Source organism: Amia ocellicauda, chromosome 11, assembly GCF_036373705.1.
Source record: "Amia ocellicauda isolate fAmiCal2 chromosome 11, fAmiCal2.hap1, whole genome shotgun sequence".
Lineage (NCBI taxonomy): Eukaryota > Metazoa > Chordata > Actinopteri > Amiiformes > Amiidae > Amia > Amia ocellicauda.
The window spans coordinates 2,419,464-2,440,635 of NC_089860.1; the positions used below are offsets into that span (position 1 = coordinate 2,419,464).

Below are 21,172 nucleotides of genomic sequence, written 5' to 3' on the forward strand. Positions count from 1 at the left end.
ATGAGTTTAGGAAATCTGATAACTTTGGGGGAGAGGTCTTCTTCAGATCAGAGCTTCAGCTCAGAGCTATGAATGCTCTTATCAAAATACACCCCCACACTTATTGCTATAATGCAAACCAGAGCAGACACATGAAGTTATTGCAAACCTATCCTAGATTGGGATTAAATCAAAGGCCAGATTATATCAAATCTTTGACCCACCCGCTAATATCAAACTACAAACCTGTACATCATAGCGGTTACATTTATGATTAACACAGCAAAATCTGTAGCGTTGAAATCCCAGTGTTAATAATATAGTGTTAAAATCAGTGTTATTTCAACACTAAAAAGATTCACTTGACACTTTGAGAGTTAAACCATCTTGACAGTCAGTGTTAATACTGGGTGTCAAATTAAAGAGTGTTGATTTTACACTGTACTGGTGTAAAACCAAATAATTGACCATACCCACAATGCATTGTGGTAGTTTCTTGAATAATTGTTAATTATTGTACATTCATTATTGTTTGAGGGTAAAATGTATCTTTACCCACCAATGTATTATATTTGTGTTGTCAGATTTTTCTATCCTAACTCCGAAATCATGTCTTTGAGTCAACCCCAGACTTGAATGTGTGGCTATTTATCGGTTTGTGGTGGTGCTTGTAAGCATTACTTGTATATGTGTGTTTGATTGGGTCTGGGTATTTATTTACTGAAAAGTAATTTGTAAACCAATATATATTTTTTCTCTCTTTTTCTCTAACAAAGGACTGCTAGATTTTAATACACAGTATCAATTATACACATGCACACATTTCTGATCATCCAGAGTGTATAGAAGCAAATCTTGTGGTAATGCTAATTATCGTTTGATTGATAAAAGCAGAGTAATCAGGGGGTTAACAACATAATGGACTAATGGAGTTAACACTGGTGAGAGTAGTACAGTGTTAAATAAAATAAAATAAACACTTTTAAGAGTTGCTTATTTAATTCCCTGAGAGCAGAACTTTTAACTCTGAGGCAGTGTAAAAATGCCAACTCGGTTGAAAGTGTTAATTTTACTCTGGTGAGTGTGGGTTATATAAACACTTTTTTAGAGTTATAATTTTAACACTGTTGGAGTTAATTCAACACTGGTGAATTTACAGTGTGTTCACTGGATATGTCCCATTGTGATATGTGGTTGTGAAGCAAATATATATTTCATGGAGATATTGATATAAGTTGTTCGACTCCGAAATGAATTCGCTCATTTCAGGTATTTAATTTTCTACATTTTCTGCTGGAGGACCCTCAGACCCCGCCGTGAATCCCTCATTATGCCTCGCCCTCATTTTCCTGGCTACGCCACTGATCCTACATAAATTCTCTTTACAGTACACGTTGTAATATGACATTGTAATATAATTGTGTATATGTCAGTTGTATATATGACAATCTACGTCATTGATTTTCCACAGTGCCAGCTGTGATAGCGTTGCTGATAGTGGCTTGGCGCTACCACCACGTCCCCTACTGTAGTTTGAAAGGAGCCTGTAGCATAATAGGCTAACGCGGCACATAATTGTCTCCACAGTGAGAGGATGGTTGCGTGCAAATCTGTTATTCAATTTATCCTTCAGCAGGTGACACAATAACGCTATGCTGTGTCTATCAACCCGATAACGTGTTATTAAAAGGTGATCGGAAGGTCTAGAAAGTTCCGATGGATCTGAAAGTGTAGGGCTGGCATCGTCTTCCATCGATGTCTGCCATTATAATTTTAATTGCCATACTAGTCCACTTTCTCTTTTATAGATGGAGATATGGTGCGCATTCAATCCAGTTGCGTCATGCGTGTCTGATCTGTGATTAGTAATGAATGATTGACTGATGCTACATTATTACAGGTTTCGTTATGCTGTTGCATGAATGCTATATATATATATATACTTATTTATATATGAAATTGGCCATATGAAATTGGCCATATCTCCCCTTCGAAAACCTACGAAACATTACATTGAATAGTTTTACGGGTTCTTGTGGAAATTAAATTCCATTAAATTAAATTATATATATATATATATTTTTTTTTTTTTTTTTTTTTGGGGGGGGTTGCACCCAACGTGCAGTGCATTTTCTGTCAGCCTCCCTAAAAATATTACGATCAAAGACGTACGAAGCAACGGAGAACACCGCCCCCATTACGCGTCTGTATAAACACCGTTTTCCAGCCCCTATAACTGTCAGTGAGAAGCGCCGAGCAGCCTATAGAGAGAAATACGTGAACTGTAGAAATACTGTACTGTCCCAACATCGGCTACAAAAAGCATCAATCAAAATCCACATTCAATCCGTGTGAGTGCGTTGTATCCTCATGTATCAAGCATGGAAACACCCCCCTTCCATAGGGTATAGGCTGAATATATATATATATATATATATATATATATAAAGCCGGAGCTGCGCTTTCTCTCACTGCGCCTCAACCGCGAGAGGCTTTAGACAACTCCGCAATGTCTAAAACTAGAGGAGCTGCGAGAGCATTTTCAGGGTGTTTTCTCGCAGATAGTTTATTGATTTAATACTGCGATTTCCATTCGCAGACATGCGATAATGCTTCTGTGAGCGACTCGCAGCATGAACATTTTTTATTTAATCCTGCCCCTGGAAACTTTGTTTTGAGGATAGGATATTCATGTCATCCAGATGTGCTACTGATTAATTAATCTAATTTAAGTTTTTATTCCATTCAGACTTTTATTTTACAATTTAGCTGATGTTAATGAGATGTAAAAAGTCTCTTATTGCATACAAATAACTGTGTACAAAATTGAGACTGTATGTATAGTTTGGGTTCCCCAAGTATTATGAATCACTACATACTATAGTTGAAACTTTACAGTTATCTTTAGACATTTTAGAGTAAACTATGCTATGGAGATGGTATTTATTCTGTCAAGTGCCATGGTACATGTAGAGTAAAACATGTTCCTGTTTCTTTTTAGTTGGCAAAACATATACATTAGCTTCATGTGTTAGAGGTACTTGATGACCGACCGCTATACTTGCCAATTTCTTATTTTCACATTCTCTCCTTCTCTTCTTAAATTTAATTTTGTAAGGCTTGTACTTTTTCGAGACTTTGTTAGGCTTGTACTTTTATAGCAGTCGCTGAAGTAAATTAGTTTAAAGTGTCTAAGAAGTATTGGCAACACTTATATTCAGTCAGTCTGTTGTGCTGCCTCATTGAATTACATACATTCGTTTATGTCACTATTGCTATGTTGCAAATTTGGCTTAGCTTCAAACAACAAAGATCAGAGAAGACATACTTTGTTTTTAAATATCATTATGTAGCATATTTTCAGTGCATATTAAGACAAAATGGACCATGGCTTATCATAAGACTTTAAACAATTGAAATTTAATTGTGGTATCTCTTTGTTACAGAATATTGGGAAGAAAATGTCTTGTCAGCAGTTCATAACGAACCTGGATGGTCTCAACGATGGTAGCGATTTTCCAAAGGATTCATTGAAGGTATTTTCCAGCAAAGATTTGTTTTGTTTGTTTCACAATTTTCATTGAAGTGCATTTTCATCTGAAGCAAATACATGAATTCAGTAGCACTGGAAATTGAATTTCACTGTGTATCCAGGGTAGGTACAGCACAGAAGTTACAGGAGGCAGCTTTTAAATTATTTACTACACACTGCAGACATTTCCCCTGGAGGTTCCACCTAGTCAGGTGTGAGAATGTAGTTTAGTTTCCATTCAGTATTTGGATTGTTTAAAATTAAATATTAGCTTTGACATATTGGGCATATTTGGACCCAGGTTAAATTCTCCTGGTGACATTAACTTTCCAATGTTAACAATTCAAATTCCTAATTAGTTTAAAGATTCTATTTTATTTGTTAGCATTGTCACATTTCAGAGCTCAATTTTTAAAGATTTAAAAACATTTAACTATGTCTGTGCACTAAAAGCAATTTAAAGCCCAGAAAAATCTAGACTTTGAGCCACATATATGCACATAAAAAGTACACTTCTAATACTCAATAGCAGCTTTTTGTTTTCCAGACAATTACCCCTTTCTACCAAATGCTAACCTGCCATCAAGTACTGTGTATTTAATTTGCAAGTTGTGAGTAGGTATACATGTTTGATTTCATGTTTCAGTCATGATAGGGATGTATAACCAATATGTCTGTCCCAACTTTACTCTCCAATAAAAAATGACAATTTTCATAACACAATTCATATTAATACTGTAAGAAACTCTCAATAAAGAGAGTTTATAAAGGCAGGACATTGGCATGCTTTGTTGTGAAGGTGAGACAGAGAATTGACTGAACTACTGGTAATTAACTTTTGCTCATGGACTTTGACTTCTCTTTGGATGATGAATTAGAAGATTGTTTTCTGTGTGTTTGTGTGACTTTTTGATTAGTTTATAAAGAGGGCTTTGTTTCACTGTTTAGTTAGGCTCAACCAGGAGCTAGGGCTTTGTTTTGTGTTTTCTTTTGTTTTGGGCACTGTAATAATAAACCTGCATGTACTGCACTATACCTCCTGTTCCAGTGTGTATTTCCTGAGACCCCGCCTATATCAAGAGCCTGGCATTGTGGCAAACACTCACAGTGTGACACTATGAATAGTTTGTTGAATTGAAAACTGTGGCTCATTTATGTGAACTCCCTTAATAGATTTCAATTTTAAGTGAATTTTTGTTTTTGAATTATTAAAACAAGATTTTTAAAAGTATATTTCCATATAGGAACACTGGTTTAAAACATGACTACCTTGTATATTAAACATTTTAAAAAGAAACCTAGTTTAAACTTGCATTTTAAATTTCAGTTTTATCACTCAGTTTCAGTTGACTGATTTTGTATGTGCAGCTCCAGCACAAATATGCAAAGGAATTCTATGGAGAGCATGAGATTACAGATTTAATTTAACATGTTGGAAATTAATTCAAAAGCAAGTGAAAAAAGAAACCACTTTGAGGAATAAATTAGATATTCATGCTCTGAACATATTACAAGTGAGCTTTCCCTTAGATCTGCTTTATATGAAAGGCGAAAAGGTGATAGTGATAGGGAGTATCATTAAAAGTAAAGAGCAGATTGTAAAATATTTTTTTTCTGGATTTTTACATTTTCTGTCCATACAGTAGTTCTATGCTGATATTGTAGGAAAAAGTAGCTAAAACTGTGTATATGCGGTTAGTGTAGTACATACTGAAGTGTATTCCATATAAACATGAATGTAAGGGATTCAAGTATCTTTCTGCCTTAAATGGACATGCATTATCAGAGTACATTGTTAAAATATTGATGGAAGAACAAGAGATGTTATACTGTACACTATATCAATTAATTGTAATAGAATTTAAATTGAAATTGATTCTGAGTGACAAAGCTGTCAACCCTATGAAATAATAATTGAAAAATATAAATATTGAATAACTGAATTATAGTAGAATTCTGCTAGTACAGTATGTAGCATATGGAATAAAAAATAGGAGTGTTTCTCCTATGTTATATTCAGAGCGGTTCCTTAACTGTCTCCCGGCGCTCATGGACCCAACGTCCATGAATTTAAAGCGCCTGTTGGCTAGCTAAACAGATGCTAATCTCTAGCTGGAATGCCAAAAACATATAATTTTTTTATATAGTTAAAAAAAACAATTATGATGAATTCCACTGTCGAAATTTGTCAACTTTGTTTTTAGGGAAAACACTATTTTTATAATAATTAAAAATACATATATATTGATTTTTTTTGTTTATTTGTTTGGGGGGGGGGGTATATATTGTTTAGGGCAGGTGGGGGCACCTCCCTGCAGGTGGCGGCCTAGAAACACCCCTGAATTTGCATGAAACGTTTTTCTGGAGTTGTCATAATTTAATTCTAAGGAAAGTTAGAAACTTGCTGAGCCGATCAGAGGACAGGCAGACGAGATCAGGTGTGATTCTTCAATTGTTTATCAAAATGTGAGCATATACATAAACATGAAAAAAATGAATAATAAAATAAACCTTACACAATAAACGGTGTAAACTGGTGTATAAATCAACATGATTATACATGTTTCACAATGACTAATTTTATTACAAAGCCCAGATTGTCGTCTATATTATATTCAGTGTAGCCTACCGCCTAAACTGCAGATTTGGTGGTTGGAGTAGAAAGTATTTATAACTCATTCATTTTCAGGAAGTTTACAGCTGAAACGCTGTATATGTATTTAATTCAAATATTTAGTAACATATAAGAATAGATAAGCGGGAGAAATTTACAAATGCAGAGACATTTACTTTTGAATTGCAAAAGCGCACATAAAGCGGCTATGGCGGTTCGAGTGTTAAGAAGTCTGCTGTTGTTAATTTTACTGATATTTGAATTACTTTTGGTTTAGTGCGATCCCGTCTTCAAATTTGATGGTTAAAATTGAATGCTCATTTCAATCGATCTTCGATTTCCATTAAAAAATGTACACCCTTAGTATCCATGTGAACCAGCTACCACAATAGAATTAGCTGGTTCATTCAAAAATTCATAATAGACTGTGCAAATATGTGCCCCCTGTAATCTGTTCTAAATACACCTACACTTCACTTTATTTATGTGTCTACTGTGTCCTTGCTGAGGCTTAAGTAATTTTCTCATTTCCTTCATTGATTTTGAGATCCTGAATCAGAAATCTGCTGTTCCAAGCATTAAAGTCTGAGCTCCTTTATCCTCTTTGTATGACGTAGGTTCCTCAATGCATGATGGTTTTTAGTATTCCTTTATCTTTGTATTCTTTCCATACTACACAGGATTTGTTTTGTTAGGTTTGTGTTTGTAGTATATTAAATCAACATTGGATAGTATTTTCAGTATAGTCATAAACAGTAGAGCTATGAAAATTATTATAGGCAAGAGTCTTATCTTATTCTGTCATGCACAAGTTTGGTATTGAATTTAGACTACTGAGAATGAAACAAACAAATGAAGAACACACATTTTTGTTTTGTTTATTTCATTGTCTTTTAAACTAAGGCCAATACAATTTAATAAATGGCTTTTTACAGTCTAAACTAGGGGCAATATAGTTAATGCACTATTGGGGAAATCCATTCTGACAGCTAATCATTTTAGCCATTCCAGGTTTTCTCTCTTTAACTAATGAGTACTTGATTTGTAGGCATTACACCCTGTACTCTGAATGTGTCTCAAAGGTATACCTATGTAAAAATGATGTGAATTCCTGTGTATAGACCAGATATCCCCAATCCCGATCTTGGACTGCTTAAATCCACCACTAAAGTCATTAATACTCTTTATTTGACTTTGGAACTGTCAATTATGCTAATACATCTTGGCTCAGTTCTATGACTCCCACCACCTTCACATGAGCAGTTACAACTAGACTCTTCCAATCCTGGCCATCCTCGAATCACACGTCTCTTTTCACCATGCAGGCTACACCGCCCACATGAGTGATTCAGCGCTGAATGGAGGAGAGGCATGTCATTCCCCACGGTACTGCAAGCCTGCAGGCGCCCTGGAGGCCAGCAGGAAATTCTAGATAGCAACAAGCTGAGAGAAGCCCTGCTAATTTAACCCACCCTGGCACTGTGCTAATTATGCCATGTCGCTGAGCTCTCCCAGTCACAATCAGCAAATTACATCAGCTGGACTGGAACTGGCGAACCTCAGCTCATAGGGCTCAGTTTGTTTCTTTATCGACTGAGCCTCTCTGGAGTAAAGTCATTAACACTCTTAAAGCTGGGAAGAGTAGTCATTTTTTTTGTCTGCACTGCTCATTTCATTATTAATTTATATTAGGTATTTTCTGTTTCTGCCTTCCTTGTATCATCCTAACATTCTGTCCCCGACACACTTATATTCTTGTTTCAACATTTCTTAAGCTGGTAAATAGCTTGCCATTTTGATTTAACATTTGTACCTACGTTGCAGTACATTTGATCAGCTTGCATGGACTACTCCTGACAATTCATTTTCCTGGGCCTGTAGATAATCTCAGTTTATTAGATGTCAGTGTGAACAACTAGGGATTGAGCGTGAAGGTCTAATCCTGTTTAAAGGAAACTGGAAAAAGCCAAAGAAAGAAAGGGTGTTGATGGGAGTCTGTTTATTTTGTAGGGGACACAGGCAGTTTTTAAAATTGAGAGATGTAAGAATAACTGTTAAACACCTTCTTGACAAATAATGTAATGTAATGTACATTTGTTTCTACAAATAGTACAAATAAGCAGTGTTGATTGCAAGTGTACTTAAATGACAGCAAAAGGGTTATAGCAATCTATTACTTGGTAAATTTCCTCTGGCTCTAGGGTACATTGACATTGTCTTCATAACCCCAATAGCAATCAAGGATCTATAGCTAATGCTGGCTGAGGCTGGGTGTTTTTCTGTTATATTACCCTGGAATACTAGTTGAGACCACAACCTTCTTACAAAAAAAAAAAAAAAAACAGCTGATGAGATTACAATAATAAATACATATAATGGCAATTTGCCACTAAAGAAGGTTAAGTAAACATACATATCAATCTAAACTCTTGAATTGATACAATACATCATAACTTGAATGTGTCCTAGTGTCCTTTTAAGCTTTTCTTAGATTTCTGTTTCTCATTAATGCTGATGACACAATTATCTAATGTAAGTAAAACAGGAAGAATGCTACATCTATTGTCAGGCATCCATGTCTAAATATCCTAAGTTAAAACATATTTGAGCTTGAGGCAAGCGTCTGCCTTTAACTTGACCTTCAAGATTGCAAAGTATAAAAAAATAAGTAAATAAATAACATTTCTATCACACATGCACAAGAGAACTGTGCAATAGGTCTTCTATGTTTTTATACACTGTCTTCTTTACTAATTGCAGACAACATCAGACCACTATCATTTATTTTGCATTCTAGGGTAGGCCCAATACATTCTCCAACCATGCATTGGTGATCAGTCTTTAGAAAGAATTATCACCCTCTGACTTAATTTGTTTGTGAGTGTGCTGTCTGAGGAAAGGGAAATGGATGGAAGTGGATGTAATTGAGAAAGACTCTTTCATTTAATCTGTGTTAAATAGTCAGGTTCTTGTAAAGCACTAATTGACAGAGATAACAATAAGAATAGCATGTGCTCTGTTAATGTTCAAATCATTCTTAAAGCCACCCCACCAATTAGCATTCTACTTTCTTAACTAACCCATCTGTTAAAAAAAATAGAAATCATAGTAGTAATAATAATAAATCGATAGGTTGCATATGCAACCCCGGTTATCTGAAAAAGGAAGCACTGTCCAAGGGGGAGGGGGTTTCTGCGCACTTCCGTAGGAACCCGATCGAAACGTCACTCTATCAAAGCTGCCATTGGCACCTGCGCGTGTCTCTCAGAACAGGTCCCTTCCACTTCCAGAGGCCCCTTGGGGCCAAACTGGGCTGTCCAGGAGCGAGGACCGTAGTCATGCTCTACTGGGGACTGTCTGCAATCAGCATATACAAAGCGGGGCTACAGAGGACAACTCTTATGCCCTCCGCTTACAATAGCAAGGCCGGCTGTTCTACTAGTGCATCTAGGAGCAAGGCCATATATCTGCTTGCACAAAATATGGCGCGGGCAATCAGGCAACTTTTGCGCCTTCCGTGCATTAACATGGCAGTGAACCCCTGATCCTGCAGGAGCGGGGCCACAGACCCACTGAATAACACACATCTGGCTAGTTCACTGAGTAGCTACAGCTGGACATAACAGTATACACAGTGCGGCAGCAGGAACATTCTTGCTGCCTCCGCACAGCACAGGAAAAACACGTTCACTGAATGGTACAGAGCACCCAGCTCCACTGCTGTCATAACAACTAAACACATCGCGGGGTGCAGGAAGCAAATCATGCACCACCACATGACACGGGAGCAGTTGTCACCTATTAGCGCAGCTAATGCAGGACAACAGCAGGCTCTACCATGACCATCAAATCATAACATTGCGGTGTGCAGGAAACCCTTCATGCACTCTTCGCATAACATGGGCCGCTTGATCCACTAGCCCAGCTAGGAACGAGGCCACACCAGCTCTACAATGTACAAATGAAAAATAATATATATTGCGTGGCAGCAGGAACATTAATGCCGCCTGTGCACAGCACAGGAGCATCCAACTCAACTGAATAGTACAGAGTGGAAGAGCTCCACTGTGCTGACAAGTAGATTACGTACAAACGAACTATATACACCACGGGGTGCAGGAGCCTGCTCAAACACCGCACGTGGGACATAGGAGCAGTTGACACCTGCCGAATAGTGCAGCTAGCGCAGGGTAACTACAGCTCTTACTGTGTGAATAAATTAACTATGTACATAGCAGGGCACTGGAGAAACTCAAGCGCCAACCGCTGGAGGACAACAGCAGCGGACCCCTTGCTCCATGGCATACACAGCCAGAGCGGCCACAGACCTGCTGACCAAGGAACTATATACACAGCGAGGCAGAGAAACTCGAGCGCCATCATCTGGAAACGGCGCCAGTGAGCTCCGTGCTGCACAGGTCAGATGGAGCCACAGTCCTGCTGTTTAACACATTTATATACACTCACCTAAAGGATTATTAGGAACACCATACTAATACTGTGTTTGACCCCCTTTCGCCTTCAAAACTGCCTTAATTCTACGTGGCATTGATTCGACAAGGTGCTGAAAGCATTCTTTAGAAATATTGATAGGATAGCATCTTGCAGTTGATGGAGATTTGTGGGATGCACGTCCAGGGCACGAAGCTCCCGTTCCACCACATCCCAAAGATGCTCTATTGGGTTGAGATCTGGTGACTGTGGGGGCCAGTTTAGTACAGTGAACTCATTGACATGTTCAAGAAACCAATTTGAAATGATTCGACCTTTGTGACATGGTGCATTATCCTGCTGGAAGTAGCCATCAGAGGATGGGTACATGGTGGTCATAAAGGGATGGACATGGTCAGAAACAATGCTCAGGTAGGCCGTGGCATTTAAACGATGCCCAATTGGCACTAAGGGACGTAAAGTGTTCCAAGAAAACATCCCCCACACCATTACACCACCACCACCAGCCTGCACAGTAGTAACAAGGCATGATGGATCCATGTTCTCATTCTGTTTACGCCAAATTCTGACTCTACCATCTGAATGTCTCAACAGAAATCGAGACTCATCAGACCAGGCAACATTTTTCCAGTCTTCAACTGTCCAATTTTGGTGAGCTTGTGCAAATTGTAGCCTCTTTTTCCTATTTGTAGTGGAGATGAGTGGTACCCGGTGGGGTCTTCTGCTGTTGTAGCCCATCCGCCTCAAGGTTGTACGTGTTGTGGCTTCACAAATGCTTTGCTGCATACCTCGGTTGTAACGAGTGGTTATTTCAGTCAATGTTGCTCTTCTATCAGCTTGAATCAGTCGGCCCATTCTCCTCTGACCTCTAGCATCAACAAGGCATTTTCGCCCACAGGACTGCTGCATACTGGATGTTTTTCCCTTTTCACACCATTCTTTGTAAACCCTAGAAATGGTTGTGCGTGAAAATCCCAGTAACTGAGCAGATTGTGAAATACTCAGACCGGCCCGTCTGGCACCAACAACCATGCCACGCTCAAAATTGCTTAAATCACCTTTCTTTCCCATTCAGACATTCAGTTTGGAGTTCAGGAGATTGTCTTGACCAGGACCACACCCCTAAATGCATTGAAGCAACTGCCTTGTGATTGGTTGGTTAGATAATTGCATTAATGAGAAATTGAACAGGTGTTCCTAATAATCCTTTAGGTGAGTGTATATACAGAGCGGGGTACAGGCCAGACACATGCAGCACCGCGACACAATGCATAATTAATTAACTATATACAGGGCAGCCTCGTAAGGCAACATGCCTGTAGGCCACATGACAGACCCTGGGAACACATTGACAGGGCTGTCAGTAAATCCAGTAGCAGCTTGCGCAGGTGCTCGACTGGAAGGCATAGTCCGGTGGAAGGGAAGACACGGTTCACTAGCTCCCTCAGGATGCACTTAACAGGGGCAGACTAGGAGAGGAAAAGGCAGGAGCCAGAGCCCGTAGGCTACTGGGGCTCGACTGCAGCCAACACCGGGTTCCCAATGGAAGGGACCGGTCCCGTCACATCCAACATGTAGAACCGGGCAAATGTAAGCGGTGAAGCCCAAGCTGCAGCCGCACAAATGTCTTCCAAGGGGGCGCCTTTAAAAACGGCCCAAGAATTGGCAACGCCTCGAGTCGAGTGGGCCACCAGGTGTTCAGGCACCGGGGTCCTGCTGGACTCGTAGACCATGGTAATAATGTCCACAATCCAATGCGAGATTGTCCCTGTGTCCGCGCTCCATAAGACACAAACTGTTGGTCTGAGTGCCGAATGTCCTTAGTGTGTTCCAAATAGCACCTGAGGGTGCGTACAGGGCAGAGCAGGTGAAGCCGACTCTCTTGCTCTGAAGCGAAGGGAGGAGGATGAAAAGCCATCAACTCAATAGGCCTGTTGACATGGAATAGAGACAGCACTTTCGGGATAGGGTTAGGCATAAGCGTGACCCTGGAGCCATCTCCCGCAAAACGGACACACGATGGGTGTACTGACAGGGCGTGTAACTCTCTCACGCGTTTTGCAGAGGTGATTGCCAGCAAAAACGCAGTCTTAAGTGACACTAGCTTCAGCTCAGCTGAGTTCAGTGGCTCAAATGGGGCTTGGAAAAGTGCATCCAGCACTACATCAATACACAATGCGGGCAGTGAAAGGGTTCGAGGAGGCCACAACCGTCAAGCTCCCTTTAAAAACTGCACAGCCAGGAAATGAGACCCAGGTGGCTCGCCATCAATCCGGACATGACATGCGGAGATGGCCGCCAGATACACTTTGAGCATAGATGGGGACTTGCCCTGGTCCAACAGCTCTTGTAAAAACTGTAATATGACCACAATGGGACAATGAATTGGGTCTTGACCGCCGGCTGCGAACTTGTAGAGGGGGCTCTCGCTGACTGAATAGTGGCTACTACCGCGTCTGACAGACCATAGGCAATCAGCCACTCCCACTCAGGGGCCAGGCCCAGAGCTGGAGGAGGCCCAGGTTGGGGTGCCAAATTGTGCCCTGCACCTGGGACAACAAGTCCGCTCTCACTGGGAGCTGCCAAGACTCTCCGTGGAGGAGGGCGATCAGGTCTGGGAACCAGAATCTGCGAGGCCACCAAGGGGCTATCAGCAGAACTGTTGCTCGTTTTCTCCTGACCTTCTCCAGGACCACCGCCATTCCAAGACCGGGGGGCCTCCTCAAGAGAGGAGGTCCGCTGCCGTGCTGGCTAGACCTAGGAGGTGAACTGCTCTGATGGAACGGAACCGTGGCTGCGCCCACATAAGCAGACAGCGTGCTAGACAGTACAGTCTGCATGACCGGAGACCTCCTTGCCTGTTGATATAGGCAACCACCACTCTGTTGTCCATCCAAATCAGCACATGTCTGTCCCGCAGGACTGGCAGGAAATGAGACAGTCCAAGGAGTACTGCTTGTAACTCCAGGACATTGATATGGAGGGCCCGTGCTGGCTCCGTCAACCTGCCTCGGACTCCATGTCCGTCGCAGACTGCTCCCCAACCCTGTTGGAGGCGTCTGTCATTATATCTGCTTGGTGGTAGACTGGCCCCAGGGGCACACTGTGAGGGCTCCGCCACCAATGGAGCGCCTTCCAGCACGCCGGAGTGACTGTGACTCGACGTGCATAATCGCGGTGAGGATGCATCTGTAAAGACTCGAACCACCACTGCAGTGTCCTCAACCGGAGGAGGCCGAGGGGGAGGGTGTGTGATGCTACGGCTAAGGCCCAGTAGCCTCTGGCAAGGGGACACCCTGACGCGAACTCTCAGTTAGAAGAGGGAGAGACACGCGTGTATAGAGACGTGGAGCCCCTGGCAACGCAAGATACACTGAAATGAAGAAGTCGCCAGGCCTGACAGCCTGTGACATGGTTCGCAGGTTGAGCGTGCTGAAGCACAACACCCTGAGGTGGCGGTTCAGGTGTCTCCAATCCAAGATGGGGTGGAAACCGTCACTTTCCGTGGGAACTAGGAAGTGTGGGGATGAGAATTCGAAATTTCTCACTTCTCCAGGAGAGCGGCGATCTTGATGCAAAGTGCCACACACTGCCAGAGGTCCCTCACTCACAGCCACACCATGCCTCAGAAGGGGGGTGGATGGCCCTGAAACTACGCTGTTATAGTATGGAGTTGCTGGGAGGTGTACGGATGGGCCAGAGACCGCTGGAATATCACTGGGTTGAGGCGCAGGAGGGGGAGAGGGCGGAGGTCTGCCAGCCGTCCTCCTGATGCATGTCATGCATGGTGGTCAGGATGTAAAGCCTGGTGCCCGGCTGCCGTGTGGGGCGCCTGCCTGCCGATTCGTAGATCAGCAGGGGGGCGGGATTGCTGCCTGGGCCACTGCCTGGGAGCCAAGGTCGAGAGACATTGAGCTCCTGAAGGCTGCCTGTGAGGCTGGGCCGAGGGTGTAACCGGGTAGACCCTGGCTCGCTGTAAGGACTGTTCCCTCTCCTGGGGAGTGCGCGTCAGCATCTCCTCCATGGTGGAGCCAAAAGTAAAGCCCGGCGAAATGGGCACGTCTAGGAGGTGGGTCCTTTTCGTGACAGGCACTCGTCTTGCCTGTGACAGCCAGAGCTGGCGGCGGGCCGCCACAATAGCTGCCAAGGAGTGTCCAGTTGCCTTTGTGCTGTGACCCATCACATTGACCAGCAGGTCGGCCGCCACCGCTATCTCTCTGATAGGGGGCTGGGCCTGTGATGCAGTGACTGGGTCCGGGGCCTCAGCCAGCTGGGCCAGGTAAAGGGACAGCAGGCTTTCAGTGTTACGCAGGCAAGCCGCTTGGGCTCCAGCCTCATAGGCCCTTCCGTCAAAGCAGGGTTAAGGAGATCAGCGCAGCAAAGGTGGTGTTCACTCAGGGGAAGTCCACCAGGCCCGCTTCAGCCGCACCCTGCATTCTGGCTTAGGCCTCCCCTGCCCGAGTCTGGGCGGGGGCCGTTGCCGGATGGTCCCAGGTGGCTCTCAGATCATCCAGGAGGTCCGGCAGCAGTGGGAGGGCCTGTGTGGGCTGCTGCGGCTGGTGCTCCCTCTCGAACCTGGAGCGTGGGGGCACGGGGTCAGAGGGCCGGGGATCTGCAAGCAGTCCATGGCCCTCTGGATCACCGCCCAAAACTCCAAGTCCTGACTTACAGGAACAGGGGAAGTGTTGTTGCTCAGTGAAGTTGGTGGGGGACGAGGCCGGTTCCCCCTCCATGAGCTCCGCCACTGACTTCAAACCCGCGTGCGGGCTGAGTAATTGGTGGTCCTCCTTCCAGTTTACCTGTCTGCTGTCCTTGTCCATAGACAGGGCAGAGAGGCTCCCCTCAGAATCCCGTGGTACATGGGCCGGCAGTGGAGACTTGAGATGTGGGGGGTCAGGGTCTGGGCGCTAGATGCGCAGATGTGCCCTGCTATTTAGGGCAAGGATGGCCTTATCTCTGTCTCTGTCTGTGAAGTCTGTGGGTTCAAATCCTGGGTGGGGCAGTGCTGTTGTACCCTTGAGCAAGGTACTTCACTTAGAGTGCTCCAGTAAAATACCCAGCTGTATAAATGGGTACAAATGTAAGTCGCCCTGGATAAGAGCGTCTGCTAAATGACAAATAATGTAATGTAATGTAAAGCCAGTTCTCCTTCGCCGATGGCGTGGCAGGGTGGGGGCTAACGACGACTCAGAAGAGGGGGAGGGAGCCCGTGGGCGTCGTGCCGCCGCTCTTTCGTCATTCACATGCTTGCACGGGTGCGCACGTGCACGCGGCCGTAGCGGCGTGCACTGCGCGCACTGTGCGCACTGCAAGGAAGGAGAGGTGCGGCTGCCGTGGCAGGTGTGGTAGCAGCAGCCGCCCCAGCAGCGGAAGCAGTAGGAGACGCAAGCGCAGGGGGTGCGGCTGTCTCCGTCACTGCAGCCGAAGGCTCTTCTTGTGAACGAAACTGAAACCAATAGCGCAGCCAGACCTCCAGTGCGTGGACGGGACAGGATCGGGATTAGCTATCAATAATAACTAAACACATACAAGACAGCGAAATGGCAAAAGAGGACAAACCTGCGCTGACGTCACGTTTTATAGAACAGAAAGTTGAAGGGACCTGTTCTGATTGACATGCACAGGGGCCAATGGCAGATTTGATAGAGTGACATTTCGATCGGGTTTCCACAGAAGTGCGCAGAAACCCCCTCCCCCTTGGGCAGTGCTTCCGACTTGAAAGATAACAACATCTTTATTATCAATAAACAACATATTATATATACAGTAACATAAATATTGTAGTTTGTATTGTCTAGACAACAATGCAATTGAAGAAAAAAAATACGTTATGCATATGATTTCAGATGTACGCAACTTCCTGCTTTCTGTGTATATTTATGAATAATACTGCCAAGTTCTGAAATATGTTTTTATAAAACATAAAATCAGTCATACAAAGGGATACCTATAAAGCTACATTTTTGTGTTTTTTTTTTGTATTGTATGCATGTTCATTTTTATTCATAATTGAAAATGTTTATGAAAATACTATACAAATATTCCTTGGAGATGAACGCCAGAAAAAGGTTATTAAGCTGCTAATGATGATTGTATTTATCTTCACCACTTTGTGATTAATCAAGACCCCGGTCATCCCATCAATATTAATATGTCCAAACAAAAGTGCTCATTAATGCTTGGAATGCATTTTTCTGACGCTATAAAGTAAAGAAAATGAAGCGAGTCAAATTAGCAAAATTATTCTCTGTTAGTCTGTTGAATTTATACTGGCATTGTAAATCCATACATCCATTTTCGAAACTGCTTATCCTGGCAAGGGTCACGGGGAAGCTGGAGCCGATGGCTTTGTAAATCCCTTGGATATTATAACAAGATCATTAGCGGAGATGTGCACTTGGCATCACTTTCAATTCCTATGAATAAAAAAAATCTAAGGATGGTTTAAATTAAAAATTACAATACAATTACACGTCTGTATTTAAACATAGTTTATGTACAACACAACTGCGACAGTTGCAACAGGCAATAGGGGTGCATGTCTTGACACAAACTGTAATAAATCACTTACAATCTGCTGATCTGAAAACAAATCTGGGAGTTCTACCCACACCTTTCACAGACCCCCCTCAAGGGCTGAACACACTAAAGCGGTTGTTCAGTACATTCATTATACGCACTGTTTTGTTTCTATATTTGTATCTAGGCAAGAATGTCAGTCTGAATAGTATTTGCAGCCCACCTTTTGTCATGGCCATATGTCATATGAAAGATGGGGAAACATCTTATTCTGGCACTGCAGCAATATGTATAATAAGGAATAATAGGATTATTAAGTATTAGATTAATAAGCTAAACAAAAAAATCACATCAATTTGTTGTTAGTTGGTAGCTGTGGTATTGTACAGTGTTATATCAATTATGTATATTACATATATATCGTACAGATCTTGCTGTTTGACGTTTGCTTTAACTACCATCTACAGTACTGCATTTACTGTATAATGTATGATTGGCTTCAACAGTTTTCACCTGATCAAGGGGAAATAATGAATTGTCCCTCAATATGGGGGTACTGCTCTACTCTGCACTCCTGTTCATAGCAACACATTTGCTTGTTCTTTAATGTGTTTAATTTCTTCATAGGTTTGCTCTGAATGTGGATGCTTCTATAAAAACACATTTTATACACGAGTTTCAGTAAAAGATTCACACTGTGGGTTAAATATTACCATTATTTGTATTTTCAGGTTCTGTACAATTCGATAAAGAATGAAAAGCTAGAATGGGCTATGTAAGTATGTTTCTTCTTATTGTTATGTATTTTAATTAAAAAGAGTTTTTAAATAAAAATAGATTTCTCTCTCATTCATACAATGCTTTTGTATAATCTTGTTAAATGTTTTGCAAAATGTCTGTTAAGTAGTATAAATGTTGGAATATGAATCCTTAGTTGCGTTTTTCTTTCTGGGCAGTACTGAATTTGTAGATGCAGCTTTAATTATGTTTTGATTACCAAACCTTTTTAACTTCTTCAAAGTTTTGAAATAATATTGGTAATGCTTACTGGCTAAAGGTGCTATTATTCACATTACATCTGATTATAATTACTTATTAGTCTCTATGAAGAAATATATATATGTACAGTGCCTTGCAAAAGTATTCAGACCACTGACCAATTCTCTCATATTACTGAATGGTACATTGAAATTTAGTTTGATATTTTATTTTAAAACACTGCAGCTCAAAATCAACTATTGTAAGGTGACATTGGATTTATATTGTGAAATATTTGTAAGAAAAAAAAAAAGAAATATGTTTCTTGCTTAAGTATTCACCTCCTGTGCAACAATTTCTTACAAATTTCTTACAAATACTGTCACTCTGCTTAGTCCCGCCCTCAAGAAGAGGTAAATGACCTAATCAGTGATGTGAGGTTTTGTAAACCAACTGTTAGGATAGAACTGCTCCAGGGGCAGAATGTACCTGATACATCCGATTGGTTATAATAATTACATATTGCAATTTGCACTATAGGTATATTTGCAGGATAAAAGCTCAGAAATGTGATTACTAAACAACCAACATTATAATTAATGTTTGTACTTCCCTCGCTGAGGTCCCCTGGTGGTGAGAGGCCCTAGGCTACAGCCTGTGTAGCCTATGCAGTTAAAAATGACCCAGGCTCTAACGAGGATACAGTTACATTACCATTGGCCTCCACCTTTGAACCATTAAAGTTGCTGGTCACATTTTCTGGATAAAACCCCACTGTTGAAGGATCATTGGTCAGGTTAGGAATCTGAAGGAAAATGAAGACCAAAGAGCATCCTACAGAAGTCAAAGTAACACAAATGCATCGATTAGGAAATGGGTACAAAATAATATCCAAGTGTTTGCATATCCCAGTGAGCACAGTTGAAACAATAATCAGGAAGGGAAAGCTGCAACATACTACCCAGGCACTGCATAGAAAAAGCCATCCCTCAAAACTCAAGATGGAGACTTGTGAGAGAAGGAACAGAGTTCAGTGGCTGGCAGTGGAGTAATGGTGCACCAGTCAACCATATAAAGAGCTCTTCATAACACTTGCCTGTATGGGAGGCTGGCAAGAATGAAGCACCATCTGAAAGCACATCTGGAGTGTGCCAGAAAGTTTGCCAGCTGTGATGCAGGAAAAGGTTGTGTGATTAGATGAGACTGAGATGTGGTGCAAACATAACACTATCCATGCCTCAAGACACACCAGCCCTACAGTGAAGTATGGTGGTGGCAGCATCATGCTGTGGGGATGTTTCTTATCAGCAGGGACTGGGCATCTTGTTAAAATTGAAGCAAGAATGGATGGAACAAAATACAGGGAAATAATGCAAGAGAACCTGTTTAAAAAAATGAAGCTTGGGAGGAAATGAACCTTTCTGCAGGACAATGATCTAAAACACAAGGCCAAAGTAACAATGGAGTGACTCAAGGACAGAAAGGTGAATGTCCTACAGTCAAAGTCCTGACCTCAATCCCATTGAGAATCTGTGGCACTATTTTAACATTGGGGCCCACAAGCGTTGTCCAACCAACCTAAACAACTTGGAGCAAATCTTCCAAGATGAATGGACAATATCATTCCAACACTATGTGCAAAGCCAGTATATACCTACCCAAAAAGACTTAAAGCTGTTATTGCAGCGTGGCTGGCTCAAGGTGGCTCTACCTATTTATCCCTATCTACATATTTCAGTTTTTTATTTTTTTTACAAATATTTCACATTAAGTCCAATGTCACCTTAGAATAATTGATTTTGAGTTTCAGTGTTTTAACATAAAATATCAAACAGAACAAAATTTGTAATTCAGTAATATGAGAGAATTGGTCAGGGGTCTGAATACTTTTGCAAGGCACTGTGTGTATATATAAACAGATAAAGCAGAGTTCATTGTCCACTGAGCTCAGCCTTTTCAGAGAAAAAAGTTTTTTAAACAATTTATATTCTATATAAAAATGTATGTAGTAGCAATCAACTAATATTTGTTTATCCAAAAAGTGTTTAAATTGGGAATGCCAACCCCTGTGTCACTGCCTTGAGTCCTGTGTGATATTTCCTCTGTACATTAATATTTAAGTATATTAATCCAGGCAGAATTTTTGTGATATACTGGCTTTACAGTGCTTTCTAAAACAATCATGTTTCCTGTTGCAGAGATGAAGAAGAGCTGAGAAAGTCTCTGTCAGAGCTTGTTGATGACAAATTCGAGAGTGGAGTGAAAAAGGTGACAAGAATTGTGGATGGCAGTAACCCTTTCCTTGACATCCCTCTGGCACTTAATGCTGCTACCTACAAGCATGGCATTTTGACACGCAAAAGCCATGCAGACATGGATGGCAAGAGAAGTAAGTGTTACATTTTATGACACCTAGAGAGCTTAGTGTGACAGCAGAAATATTTTAAGATATGGTTCTTATTGAACTGTACAATTTTTCAGTTCACTGCAGGTTTTCATCTATAATCAAAAAAGTATATTCCCCAAAGACTTCTATAGGACACACAAGGTTTTATTTCTTAATTTTTCACCGTCTTGCTAAATTAAAACCAGTTAGTAGCTCATTTAAGCTAGAAGAAGTTAATCAGATATTGTGTTTTTACCAGTGATCTCACTTCTCACGTGTATGGCAAATCTGTCTTTTTATATATATATATATATATATATCAGCAGGGGATCAAATACTTTTTTCCCTCACTGTATATATATATATATATATATATATATATATATATATACAGTGAGGGAAAAAAGTATTTGATCCCCTGCTGATTTGGTACGTTTGCCCACTGACAAAGAAATTATCAGTCTATAATTTTAATGGTAGGTGTGTTTTAACAGTGAGAGACAGAATAACAACAAAAAAATCCAGAAAAACGCATTTCAAAAAAGTTATAAATTGATTTGCATGTTAATGAGGGAAATAAGTATTTGATCCCCTATCAATCAGCAAGATTTCTGGCTCCCAGGTGTCTTTTATACAGGTAACGAGCTGAGATTAGGAGCACTCTCTTAAAGGGAGTGCTCCTAATCTCAGCTCGTTACCTGTATAAAAGACA

At 41.5% G+C, this 21,172-nt stretch overlaps 1 protein-coding gene across 1 annotated transcript in view; it reads left to right on the forward strand.

The window, feature by feature from the left end:
• Positions 1 to 21,172, forward strand: part of psd2 (pleckstrin and Sec7 domain containing 2) — a 189,838-nt gene that overhangs the window by 153,249 nt on the left and 15,417 nt on the right. The window contains exons 8-10 of the mRNA XM_066716375.1: positions 3,426 to 3,515; positions 17,828 to 17,871; positions 20,273 to 20,463. Of these exons, the coding sequence (XP_066572472.1) occupies positions 3,426 to 3,515; positions 17,828 to 17,871; positions 20,273 to 20,463 (325 nt within the window). The remainder of the gene's footprint in view (positions 1 to 3,425; positions 3,516 to 17,827; positions 17,872 to 20,272; positions 20,464 to 21,172) is intronic.